At 42.5% G+C, this 13,804-nt stretch overlaps 1 protein-coding gene across 2 annotated transcripts in view; it reads left to right on the forward strand.

Annotated features, from left to right (window-relative positions):
• The first annotated feature begins 7,137 nt into the window (after window positions 1–7,137).
• MED14 (mediator complex subunit 14) overlaps window positions 7,138–13,804 on the forward strand; it is a 34,372-nt gene continuing 27,705 nt past the window's right edge. For both annotated transcript variants that reach the window (XM_030951985.1, XM_030951992.1), the window contains exons 1-4: window positions 7,138–7,328; window positions 8,571–8,597; window positions 12,926–13,031; window positions 13,625–13,798. In XM_030951985.1, the coding sequence (XP_030807845.1) occupies window positions 7,153–7,328; window positions 8,571–8,597; window positions 12,926–13,031; window positions 13,625–13,798 (483 nt within the window). In that variant the 5' untranslated portion in view covers window positions 7,138–7,152. The remainder of the gene's footprint in view (window positions 7,329–8,570; window positions 8,598–12,925; window positions 13,032–13,624; window positions 13,799–13,804) is intronic.

Consider the following 13,804-nt stretch of genomic DNA (forward strand, 5'->3'; position numbering starts at 1 on the left):
ACAATCCTTTAAGAGAGGCAATTCCACCCTCAACCTACAATTTCTGATCTTCCAAAACTGGCACTGGCCAAAATTGCCTGCATGGAAGCCCCTACAGCATCTGAGAGCAACCTGCACCTCTTGCCCATTAGCAAAATACCTTAAAATGTACTAGAGAACCAGTATTCCTCCAATGCTACAGATATGGGTTTGCCTTTTTACAGTACTCTTCAATTTTAAGAGACAGTGAATAGTTGCTGGAGTTCACTACGTCAACCAAGTTTGCAGTCACAGAGTCAAACATGTAATCAGTTCTTCAGTCTGGAGCCAAACCTGTTCTGGCATTCCCCATTGTCAGAGCTGGCATCTTGGAGCTTTGTGACGCAGGCAGTGCTTAGATAAGATTCTAACTGCTACAGAAAATGCTGGTTTATCCCTTCTGGGGGAAAAAATATCCCAATCTAGAAGCTGTGCAAGAAGGAAGTTTCTTGGATAGCGTCTTAATGCAGAAACTTCCTTCACATCCAAAGTCTGAGTGGAGGATGGCAGCTCAGACACAATTCTGTGTGTCCTTACTTCTAAGAGAGAGGGTCAGCATTTAAACCTCATCTGAGCACAGCTGAGATCTACAAAGAATTTGCAATTAAGCATGTTCTGGTACCCACCTTTGTCTTTAGAGGAGCATGAGAGTTTGCACTGTCTGAATGTATTAGGCAGCAGCAGTTAAACACAATCGAGCTGTCTACTTCTAAGGTCAGGACAGAATTCTTCACAGCAGCAGGCCTGCTCCCACTGGGATGACTAATCACATCCACTTCCCTGACATTCTCTCCATCTCTTTTAGGTGTTTGCACAGATAAATTCTTTCTGCCCCAAAGTGCTTTCATGTTGAAATAAGGGCTCACTTTGTATTTTTTCAGCACACGTGTCTTTTTCAAATACTGAGTAACACCCAGGGATGGTTAGATGGGGAAAAATCACAGGGTTTGGAAGGTATTGTCAAATTGTCCAAGTCCATGACTGAACAGTGCAATTTATCACTTTACCCCTTGTGCCAGATTGCCAGATCAGGGGTCTTTCTCCTTTGTTAGCTTTTCAAAGATGTGGGGTTCAGAAAGGATGTCACTGTTTTGCTCCCATTTCAGAATTACTTGTGAACAAAGCACTTTTTTATGCACAGAAAAAAATGCATCTTCTATGGTTAAAATAGTAAATTGAGTTGTAATTAACTTAATGGCAATAATAATGAAAATATAGTCTTTTGAGGATAGCAAGGTCTTTAGCTGGCTTTAGTTCCAGTCTGACAGAAATAAATCAATTTAATATTTACACTGGGTATCAACATTGTTAGTAAAGAAGCCCCAAAAGAAGCTCAGAGTAATACAGCTATGTTCAGTATTTAAAAAATCATCCATTTTGCCTTATAATAAGAAAGAGGGCTTTTGTAAATTCAAGTAAAATCAAAGATTCTATTTTATGACTTGGAGAATGTTGCTTTTCTTAAGTTGTTCACAACACATAATTAGAACTGGGGTGTACTTTACTACGCACCACACAAGAGATTCTCTGTCTCACTAACCAGAGTGACTGATGGAGAGCTCTCAATCTGTTACTATAGGTCTCCTATCATTCAAAAAAATAGTTGCCAAACTTAATCCCACAGACAAAGCAGATAAAAAAAAGAGACGTAAAATTATAATTTTAAAGCTTATAAATTGGAGGCTTTTTCTTTTTTTAGTTGGTTCCCTTTGTGACCCTTTTAATAAACAGAAAAAAAGAAGAGCACCTGCAATAACCAGCTACAAACCCTCTTCCTTTAACACACACACACAATTTTGCAAAGTATGCTTTATTTTTGGTGCAGTAAGCCCTGCACAAATCACAAAACAGTGATTTGTGGCTTGAAGTACTGGACTGTCAACAAATTAATTAATTTTAAAAGTACTTTTAATTAAAAAAATAATAGCTAATAAAGATACAGGACATAAAATCATTCATGATTAAAAGGTCATTGACATTTTTCTACTGGATTTTCAGCATGGTTATACAAAAAGTGCAAGTGTTATAATAGAAAAATCTAATCTTTTTTCAGAATTGGTATGTGTTTGATTTAATAGTGACACATGAAATCTCATTAGAATTTAAATATATATCTTCACTTTTATTGAATTGTAAGCTCTGTAAGTTTATAATATGTAGCACTGCAATTACTGATACAGTATGTGGGAGCTCTCCCACACTATATCTGATTCTCTCATGTCTTCTGAAAAGAATGAAAGATATGAAACTCTTATTACTCATAATTTATATGGGCATTTGGATATAACATTGCTGAACATCCCAATGCTGTATGAATTAAATGATTAACGAGAAATCTTTGCACTACATTTGCATAGTATTATTTTTTATTATTTAAAAAATTACTTAAATGTCAAGTCCAGGAGGTGCCTGTGTCATTAAACATTTCTCTGATTTAAAAGCCTGACAGAGAAATGGAATGCCCACGCTCTGAGCCACACAAACACAGCACAGCTCAGAGCCTGCCTTGTGAGCACCATACACTGAACATTTGCCCCAGGGCTCCAAGAACAGTAAATGTTTAACTTCCCTGGAAACAGAAAGTCACCTGCTGTCCTTCCCATTAGCTCTGTAACCCTGTCAGCTCCACAGTTAATAGCAACAGGTTCTGATCAACCAACAAATCCCTATCTGAATTCAGGCTTCTGGGTTCCTCAGTAGGGCTTTTTAAATACAGAGGGGTGCAGTGACTAGAATCATGGAATCACACAATAAGCTGAGTTGGAAGAGACCCACCAGGATCATCAAGTGCAACTCCTGGCCCAGCATAGGACAACCCAGGAGTCACACCATGTGCCTGAGAGCATTGTCCAAACATTTCTCAAATTTCTCAAGGTCTGGTGCTGTGACCACTGCCCTGGGGAGTCTGTTCCAGTGCTGAACCACCCTCTGGGGGAAGAACCTTTTCCTAATACCCGGCCTTAACCTCCCCTGACACAACTTCAGGCCATTCCCTTGAGTCCTGTCACTGGTCATGAAAGAGAAGAGATCTGTACCTGCATCTCCTCTTCCTCCCATGAGGAAGCTGTAACTGCAGTGAGGTCTCCCCTCAGTCTCCTCCAGGCTGAACAGACCAAGTGCCCTCAGCTGCTCCTCACACGGCTTCCCCTCCAGACCCTTCTCCATCCTCATGTCACACAGTGGGGCACACACAGCAGGAGCTGGCCAGGCTGACCCAGAGACTGGCTGCAATGCTGGGCCATCACCCCCATCCCCTGTGTCCCCACCACATCCTCCTGCCAGGCAATCCCCTCCTTCCCCTGTGGCTCTCAGGCCCTGTCTGTGCCCCATGACAAGATGAGCCAGGCAGAGCTGCTCATCAAGATGGCTGCTGTACTGTGAGGGTGTGAGGCCCTGCCACAGGGTGACCAGAGAAACTGTGGATGCCCCATCCCTGGAAGCATTCAAAACCAGGTTGGATGGAGTTCTGAGCAACGTGCTCTAGTGAAAGGTGTGCCTGCCCATGGCAGGGAATTGGAACAAGATGATCTTTAAGGTCCCTTCCAACCCAAGCCATTTTATGATGGGTTGAGCATTGTGCCTAAATTCACAACTTCAGCTTGAAGGAACTGGAAGTACATTCCAGAAATCTGCTGGGGTGGAGAAATGCACATTCATTGTGTGTATGGGCCAGCCAAGCCTGCACATCAGGTCACTGGGCAGGACCCAGTGCCACTCTGAGTGTCTGTGTGACACTGGTCACTCAGCAGGACCCAGTGCCACTCTGAGTGTCTGTGTGACACCGGTCACTGGGCAGGACCCAGTGCCACTCTGAGTGTCTGTGTGACACTGGTCACTGGGCAGGACCCAGTGCCACTCTGAGTGTCTGTGTGACACCGGTCACTGGGCAGGACCCAGTGCCACTCTGAGTGTCTGTGTAGTCACTGGGCAACCCATACTTGAGTGTTGTGTGACACTGGTCACTGGGCAGGACCCAGTGCCACTCTGAGTGTCTGTGTGACACTGGTCACTGGGCAGGACCCAGTGCCACTCTGAGTGTGTGTGTGACACTGGTCACTCAGCAGGACCCAGGGCCACTCTGAGTGTGTGTGTGAGGGATTGTTTGTCTGCAGGAAAGCCTGAGGTCAGAGTCAATGCTTGTATGAGACTTACCAGGCCTGTTCTCTTCCCATTGCTATGAGAAAATTTGTCACCAGGTTTAAATGGCAGAAGTTGGAACCTGCTGAATGAAGAGAACAAACACAAATGAAAATACAGTAGCTTTTGCAAGGAGACCTCTCTACCCCAGAAGTCTTGCTACTCTTTCCAGCAACCCCACTGGCCCAGCTTTCTCCCTCATGTAATTTTGCTTTTTCCACCCCAACAGATTTCTGGAACCTACTTCCAGTTCCTTCAAGCTGAAGTTTTGAATTTAGGCACAATGCTCATCCTTCCTTGAAGTACTTGTGTCAAAAAATGGTAGCACTGCCAACCTCAGAAAGGCAACAAGAAGCAGGAAACTGAAATATTTCTTTTTCACTACTATTATGTAGTCCAGACAATTGTTTCTGAACTCCTACCACTCATCTCCATCAGTTAAAACAACTGATCTTGCCAAGTCTCCCAACAGCACAATTGCTGTGGGCACTAAACTGTAAGCCTTGACCTCCCAAAATTTCTCTGTAGCTGTTCCTCCTTTCTTTGAAAACAGCATCAAGAGCTTCTCTCCTATGCAACCATGTGAGAGGAGAGCTCAGCACAATCTGTGCTACAGCACTGATAAACTTCTCTCCAAGAGGAATGGAGCAAGGCAGACACACTGAAGACATCCAGCCCCCCAACCAATGCTGAAAACTTCACCAAGATCAGAGCTTTTCAGAGGAAGAATTCAGTGGCAAAGTTAAATTGCATCAGAATTTCCCACCTGCTTTTTCATTAACAAAGTCTGAGCTTGTGCCACTGAAATCAATGGGAACTTTATTACAGACTAAATCAGAAGAGAAGAGATAAGAAGAAGGGGGGGAAACAATTAAAATCCTGTATTTCTAAGTTATAGTTCTTATAAAGGGCCTAATCAGATTCCTGTGCATGTATTTTCTTCATTAGTGCAGCTGGTTGGCCACAAAACATCTACATTGCATTTATTCATGCATCCAGAGTGAAAAAAAGATTTTCATACATTTGGAAAAAAAATCTTTGAAATGGGCAGACAAGAACTTAAAATATATTAAGCCAATAACTTATATCACAACATAATCCAGAAAGTATTTATCATTCTATCCTTTATCAATCCTTTAGAGATTAATTTATATAAACAGAACAAAAAATTCTTTCATCTGTATTGAAAAATAACCCCTCTCAACTAATAAAAAAAAAAAAAACCTAAAAAACCTGATAAAAAAATCTCACAATCAAAAAAAAAAAAAACCCAACAAAGGTTAGGTATAAATACATTTTAGTGATTTTAGGAGTAAAAAATTCCCAGTCAACAATCATCATCCACTCCCAGCTCAAAGGTTCATCTTACTGTGACTGAGGCAGCCCACAAACCTTGCATGGCTCACAGCTGCAGCAATACTGCCCTTCCTACCTGGATGGGTCATTGATATTGTTATTATTATTAAACTGATTACACACTTCTCATGCTGAAAAATGTTTCCTTTAATATTTAACTTTCCTGGAAAGATATGTGTAAAAGGAGAGGTTTTTTAAAAGTCTGCACTTCATACAAAACAAATAGGACCTCTCCTTCTTTTTATTAAACTTGGAGGAGTTTGGGTATTTATTATGTTTATTTCAGGGGTTTCTCTGTAATCATAAGGCAAGAATTTATGATTCAAGTGACTTGACTTGACTGAATCATGACACAAACCACCCAGGATTTATAGTTTCCTTACACAGTCCCCTTTGGTAACCAGTACACAACACATCAATCTTCAGTGGTTTACAGACCTCCCCTCTCCCTCCCTTCAGCTCTGCCAGTTGATCTGTAAGGCAGAAATATGAAAAAGTTCCCAATGCTTTGTGTTTATCCCCGAATCCCACTGGATGTTCTGCTGCTCATGGCGCCCTTTTCTCTCTTTAACAATGATCCCAAAGGATGATGAGTGCTTCTTATCGGGATACCCCTCACGAATGGGTCATCAGGAAGGGACTGGCCAGCCGGGCGTCCAGCAGAGCCCACTGGTCCTTGGCAGCCCCAAGAGCTGCACCAAAGGCACTTTTGAGGCACCAAGTCTATAATCTGGTTCTCCTTCACCCTGGATTTCAGTAACATCAGCAGATATGGGGGCAAGGAGGGGATCCTGCCCCTCTGCTCAGCCCTGTGAGGATCGCCTGGAGTGCAGTGTCCAGCTCTGGGCTCCTCGGGACAGGACAGACATGGAGCTCCTGGAGCTGATCCAGGGGAGGGTGACAAAGATGATGGAGGGACTGGAGCATCTCACTGAGGACAGGCTGAGGGAGCTGGGCCTGTCCAGCCCCGAGGTCCCTCATCCCTGTCAGTGTCTGCAGGAGGGTCAGGGCATGGACCAGGCTCTGCTCCGTGGGGCGATGGGACACGAGGAACAGGCAGATTGATGCCCAAAAGTTCCACCTGAACACGAGGAAGAATTTCTGTCCTGTACAGAGATCGAGCACTGGGACAGACTGCCCAGAGAGGGTGCGGAGTCCCCCTCACTGGAGATATTCCAGAACGGTCCGGACACAATCCTGTGCCATGTGCTCTGGGATGGCCCCGCTTGACCAGGGAGGTGGGACCAGATGGCGCACTGTGGTCCCTTCCAGCCTGACCCATCCCGAGATCCAGCGGTTCGGTGGCACACGGACAGCGCCATCCCCACATCCCGGGTGTGTCCTCGTGTCCCGCCCGTGTCCCTGTGTCCCTCTGTCCCGCCTGCGTCCCCCCGTCCCGCTGCCCCCGCCCCGCCCGCGCTTCCCGGAAAGGTTCCCCGTTCGCTTCCGGTTCCGTGCCCCATCATGGCGGCGGCCCCTGCGCCCGGCGGGCTCTGAGCGCTGCGGAGCCGCCCCGCTCCCGCCGCCCCTTCCCCGCTCCGTCCGTGCGGGGCGAGCCGGGCGCGGTGCCGGCGCCGCCGGGAGCCGTTCCCGGGCTGCCGCGCGGCTCCTGCCCGGGGCCGAGGCGCCGCCGCCGCCGCCATGGCGCCGGTGCAGCTGGAGAGCGCCCAGCTGGTGCCGGCCGGCCCCGCGTCAGCCCCGGCCCCGCCGGCCCCCGGTGCCGTGACAGCCGCCGCCAGCCCCGGCTACCGCCTCAGCACCCTCATCGAGTTCCTCCTGCACCGCACCTACGCCGAGCTCACCGTGCTGGCCGACCTGTGAGTGCCGCGGATCCCTCCGTGCCCGGCTGGCCGTGCCGCCTCGCAGCATCCCGGGAGGATGCGGAGGCCTGGCCAGGGATCTGTCCCGGAGCTCATCCGGGGCTGGAGTGGGGGGAGGTGGCCGCGATTTCCCATTCATAACATGGTTTGGTTTTGAACGGACCATAAAGATCACCCAGTTCCAGCCCCCTGCCATGGGCAGGGACACCTTCCCCTAGCCCAGGTTGCTCAGAGTCTCATCCAACCTGAACGTGCCAGGGATGGGGCATTCACAGCTTCTCTGGGCAGCCTGTGCCAGAGCCTGGCCAGCCGAACAGGGAAGAATTTTCTCCTGATATCTAACCTAAAGATGCCTTTGCATGCAGGTTGGTCTCTGCATCAGGCTGTGTCCAGGGGCACAGTGAAAGCTGCTGAGTGATCTGTCATAAACAGAGAAAATGACTCTGAGAGCTGAGAGCAGCTGCAGATTGGCTGCTTAAATGCTTAAGTTTGCCCCCAAGTTACTGCCAAAAAAACCCCAACTGGAGTGCTGGTACTGATATCAAAAATGTGAAACGGGAATGCCTGAAACTGAGATATTTTCAGATGCTGCAACTCCTTGACTTACCTCTGTAGTTTTTAATATACTATTTGATTATTTTTGGGAAATAAGTTGTTTACATTTACTTAATGATTTGCTATGCTGATGTTGTTGCGTTTGAAGTGGCAAAACAAAGGGATGTTTTTGGGCCGAGAAAAGCTTCACTTAAAACATTTGGAGTCTGAATAAACCTCTTTCCCCTCTTACTTTGTGGGGAAGCTGTGTGTTTCAAGAAGTGACATACAGAACAAATGGGAAAAGAGAGGTATAACTCTTGTACAAGTACCATGTCTGGTAAGGGTGCAAACAGAAGTTTGCCTGGTGTGAGTTAAAGAATGTTCAAACTCTGGAAAGGACAAGGAATTTTAGAGTTTTAGTTTGCTTTGAAAAAACTTCCAAAATATCAGTCAAGAAGTCCTTCCTGTATGTTTATGGCACATGTAGAGTAATTGATCTCAGCAGCCTTCATCAAACTTTTCACTTAATTTGAGTAGTTCCAGTTTTTTAGTGACAGGTGACTCATGGTGCTATATTTTATATACTTTGTAGTTGTGTAGGAGTTCCTGTAACTGAAGGTGTCTAACAAAATTTCTGGTTGTTTGGAATGCAATAGAATGATATATAATATGTCTTCTTTTTTCCCCCTCTCTTTCATATAGATTACCAAGAAAGACTGATATGGAAAGGTGAGTTATGATAAGAGAATCTGTAATACATGTTAAAACATAGAACTTCTTTGGGATGTTAATATACTGTTGCTTAAATAAAATCTTTTTCATGTAATTTTAGATTTTATGCAAGAAAATAAGCTTTGTCTGTCTTGCTGTCCCTGCATAGTTTCAAGATTTTTTTTTTTCAGCGTCCTGTCAATGTTAGGTTTTGTTAGTGTTTGAGTTTATAGATTTTTGGGGTTTTTTATTGCTGTTATAATAGGTGAACTGTTAAAGGTGTTTTTCTCTTCATGAATCTTGAAGCAATGAATTGACAGAAAAGCTGATGGAAAGGGAACTGGAGAATTAAATAGATTCTAGTTAGGGTAATAAAAAATGTTTTGTTCAGAAGAAACAGTTCAGCAATGACAACAAGGTAAAAACCTCTTTTCTGCATTTTTCCATGTTACCTTGTCTTTCTTATCATGAACAGTTTTCTGGTCCTGTTCTATGTGGTTTTGAAGTGTGAAAATTATTAGAGAGCAAATGTAAGGGACCAGAACAGCATCCTGCTGAGATGGAAAAAATCCATTTACTTTTCTGTTTCTCATAATAAATGTTATTAAACTTAGCAGAATATTGTACCCTTTATTTGACATGTTAATTGACCTAAATTTCTTTAGAGAGATATAGGAGCTATGATATTGCTAAGAATCTTAATGACGAATTCTGTGTACCAGGGTGATCATTAATTGTTATCTCAAACCTTCCAAAACTCTCATAACATGTGGAATTAATCCCATTTTCATGAAATCATGACCTGGAATGATTACTTGTACCCATTTTCCTTCTGCATAGTATTTTATTATGAGAAACAGTGTGGGTTTTGATTTGGTTTAGTTTGGGCTTTTAATTATCATAGTATTTACTGAAGAAATGACTTCTGACCTGGGTCCAGAGCTCCCTTGTACTCATGGACAGGCTTTTCCCATCTAGATATTTAGCATTTCTAGGTAAAGTTGGATTCTACTTTGTTGGGCTCGGGGATGTGGGCCAACAACTTAAATCCTAATGGATTAGAGAAAAGAAAATAAGACAGCATTCAATATACAAAAAATGTCCTACAACTGAAATTGTCTTGAAATTAAATGTTCACATCCTTGTTAGTTTTGACTTAAAACTTTTCTTGGTGAAATGGATTTCCAGCTCTTGGAGGAGCTCATCTGTAGGAATGTGGCTTAATTATCCATATTTTCTCTAGCTTTGAGACTCTGATGGATTCTGTAGTTGGGCTTCAAGCTCTGTTTCTTGGAGTTAGAGCCTGGTCACATGGCACATATACTTTGGTGAAGATGTGGTGGTGTTATCTTGTAATAAAGTTCACATAAAATGTAAATTTTGTACTACAATGCTTATTTGAAAGATGCTGGGATAAGAAGAGAAAAACTGATGAGAAATTATGCATCGTGGTATAATATAGTGCTTTTTTTCAGGGTCATTTATTAGTTATCAATTGTAGGAATAAATAACTCTTACATGAAAGTGATTGGATTAAAAAACATTAGTACTGTGGTGGAAAATTAATAGTGCTGAGTTGTGGGGGAAGTCCAGGGGCTTTCTTCTTGGTAATGGAGACTGAGTTTTGCACAGTATTGTTATCTTTCTCTGGATGACCTACTTCAGTCTTTGACCGCATCACTGTGTGTGTGTTTGTTTTCCTCACATCTAACTAGTTTTTCACTGGTTTAGTTTGTAGCTGTTGTACCTTGGCCTTTTGCATTTCTGAAAAGCCTCTGGTTCCATCTTCCCTACAATACCCCTTTAGATACTTGAAGATGTCAGTAGGATCTTGCCACAGCCTTTTCTTCTTAAGCAGGAGCAAATTCAGCTTCCCCAGTCCATCCTTGTATTCCACATGTTTCCTGTGAATGTGAATCCATCTTCTGATCTCCCTTGATCACAAAGCAGTTCATCCTGTAGAAGGCAATTTCTTGATCGGGGTGGGTTGCCCTTGGCAAATTTCTGATTATTGTTTCCAGGTTAATTTCATGCTTGGTGTTTATCAGGGCATAGCTTAGAGACAGATTTATCCTATGAAATTTTTTCTGAACTGAACTTAGGCCAAGTGACCTATAGGTCCCAGGATCCTCCTTTGCCCTCTTGAAGAAGGACATGGTGTTTGCCTTTTTGCTGTCATCAAGACCTTTGATCACTGTGGGTTTGAAAATGATAGAGAGCATCTTTACAGTGGCATGGATCAGCTCCTTCAGAATCCTTGGATGCAACCCATCTATCCAATGGACTTTTTTATGTCAAGCTTGCTTAAGTGGTCTTTAACTTGATTTAATTCTACTGTAGCTAATGCTTTACTCCTCAGACTCAGTCATTAGTCTGAAGGATCTTAAATCTGAGATCCAAATTTAGCAGTGAAGACCAAGGGTAAAAAATGCACTGATCAACATGGTTGTTATAAAGATTTTTAATTTTTGTTCTTTGTTCTTCTTTCCTGAAGTTTCATCTTCCTTGAATGTTTATTTTTGTGTAGCCCAGCATGAGGTCATGTACCTATAATGAAAGGCAATGTAGCAAATTTGAAGGCCTTTATGTTTTATTAGAGAAGTAGATTCCCAATGCAATTGTCATTCAGGGATGATGGAGGTGGTTCTGGAAGCAGGGTTCTGTCAAATCAAAGTAACAAGTCTTCTCTAACTTCATTTAAGTGGTATTAATGGAACAGTTACCAGAATACTCTGTCTAGATTTGTCAATCATTTTCATTATTAAATTTTTGTGCTTTTTGGGAGCTGTTTTTTTTTAAATTTCTTTTCAGTCACAGAACATCAATTTGAATTTTTTCTGCTATCACGCTGCCTTCACCATAGATGTTTGACATAACTACTGGATTTTAGCAACTTCTATGTGGAGTTCATCTGAGAGATTAGATTGCTGGCTTTCTAAAGTCTTAGTGTAGTCATCTTTCAAATCTCATAAAGTTTTCTTGAATCTTTCAAAATTCTCAACATGCTGTTTTCATAGTGTGGTTACTGTTAGAGCACTGTGTATGTATAGCAGCTTGACCACCACTTGAAATCTTAATATCAGGCTGAATGCCATTCCAAAACATGTGCTCTAGAACACAGAGACATTACTGGCTTAATGCCCAAGTTCTTGGATGAGGTTCACAGTATGTAATGGAAGAAACAGGACCAGATGGTATTAGTTGTGCTTCTGACCTTACATGTTCATCTGCTACAAGCAGATAATGCTTGCACAGAAGAGTTAACCTCATTACAACCAGCCCTCTCAGCAGAATCAGGCTCTTTTTGTGTTATGAGTTTGTGTTTTACAGATTGGGATCAGAAGGAGAGGCAGCTTCTGTTTGGTAGAGGCCAATATCTTATGCACTAATTAATGTTCTTTTTGTCCAAGCGCTTCTGTTACTTCAGAAAACCGTATCAGGAAAACAGCTTAGGTTTGGGGTTTTTTTCCAAATTAAGTAGAAAATCATGGTGAAACTAGTAAATTGAACACATAGAAGGGGAGGAAAACCTCTATAAAGTGTTGAAGAAGTGGTATTTCAGAGTGTATGGTATTACAGATCTACACAGTAGCTCTGTGTCTCATCTGATGCATCTCCAGTGTAGATCTGTAATAAAGCATGAAAATCTGCCTGTGTCCCTATTGCATTCTCTTTTACAAAAATAGCTCTGAAGACATGCAGACATACACTTCTTCATTTGACTGTCTTGTTCAAAAATGGTGGGAGGAATATTGAGAGTCAGTAAGTTCTTACCTTAATTTCTTTGCAAGGCAGGAATGGAAAGCAAAGGTAAAGGATGGGTTTTTGTGGTCTTCTCCACCTCCACCCTATTTCCATATTGTAGCCTACTGTGTAAAGATATTGTAAAAATGCTGGAATGATATTTTGTTTAATATTTATTTATCTATTTGTAGTGAATATAAGTGTATTGTTACTGTCAGGTCCTGTAATCCTTGGATATGTTGCCTAGTTTAAACTTAATCTTAAGCCTTAGGGAAATCCTATAAAAGCTGTAAGGATAATTTAGTTGAGCTCACTATGGAATTGTTTCTCTTACAGTCAGTAATTAATTCCTATTAATATGCTTTTTGTTTCACCAGACAGTCATGATTTGTTAGAATCCATGTATGTTGTTAGATATTCAAAACAGAGACTTTTTTCCCCCTATGCTCTTAATCAAACAAGCCACTGCATATTACTGATGCCTGCATTAACACAATTAAAAGTTATCATTACAGCTCTTTTTTAAAAATTGTCACACAGTTAAATTACAGCTTTATTATATATCTGAACATTGGCTTAATGTGCCATTTATTTTTTTCCAGAAAAATAGAGATAGTGCAGTTTGCAAGTCGCACTCGTCAGCTGTTTGTTCGTTTGTTAGCCTTGGTCAAGTGGGCTAATAATGCTGGGAAGGTGGAAAAGTGTGCGGTAAGTTAGACACAGTCTGGCATGAAACAGGCTCTGAGGGATATTGCTGCACCCTGACTTCTTACTACAGAAATTTGAAAAAATATTCCTGTTTAGAAATTGTATACTTTTTTTATTTAGCAGTTGTTAGTGTTCCCAAAAACTCATCAGTGACATAAAATGAAAGACTTGTCTGCACATAGTGTCAGAAACGATTTGGGTTAAGATAACAGGACAGGGAAGATGGTGATCTGAGTGTGTTAGTTCTTATTATCACTTTCATCCTGATCTTGGTTAAATAAGAATAAAGTCCAGAATGTTGCAGAAAAACAAGCCCCTACTGATTACAAACAAGTATGGTTGCATTCCAGTACCAATCAGCAGATAAAGAGCTGTGAGCTGTACAGATCCCCCACAGCAGCAGGAAAGGCATGTGGATTTTAAGTGTCCTTGCATGTGAATGGAAGCAGTGGCCAGATTATTGGTTCTTTCTTTGTTTTGTAAATGCAATTGCTTGAATTGGAAGTGCCGGATAAACTGAATATAAAGGGCCATTGATTTGTGCATTTTTTTTAATTTGCCTTTTTTCTTTTTAAACTCCTTGTCCTCTACAGATGATATCAAGTTTCTTAGATCAGCAAGCCATCCTGTTTGTGGACACTGCTGATCGTCTGGCATCGCTGGCTCGAGATGCTTTGGTTCATGCCCGGCTGCCCAGCTTTGCCATCCCATATGCAATTGATGTTCTGACAACTGGATCCTACCCTCGGCTGCCCACCTGCATTAGGGTGAGT

Source organism: Camarhynchus parvulus, chromosome 1, assembly GCF_901933205.1.
Source record: "Camarhynchus parvulus chromosome 1, STF_HiC, whole genome shotgun sequence".
Classification (NCBI taxonomy): Eukaryota; Metazoa; Chordata; class Aves; order Passeriformes; family Thraupidae; genus Camarhynchus; species Camarhynchus parvulus.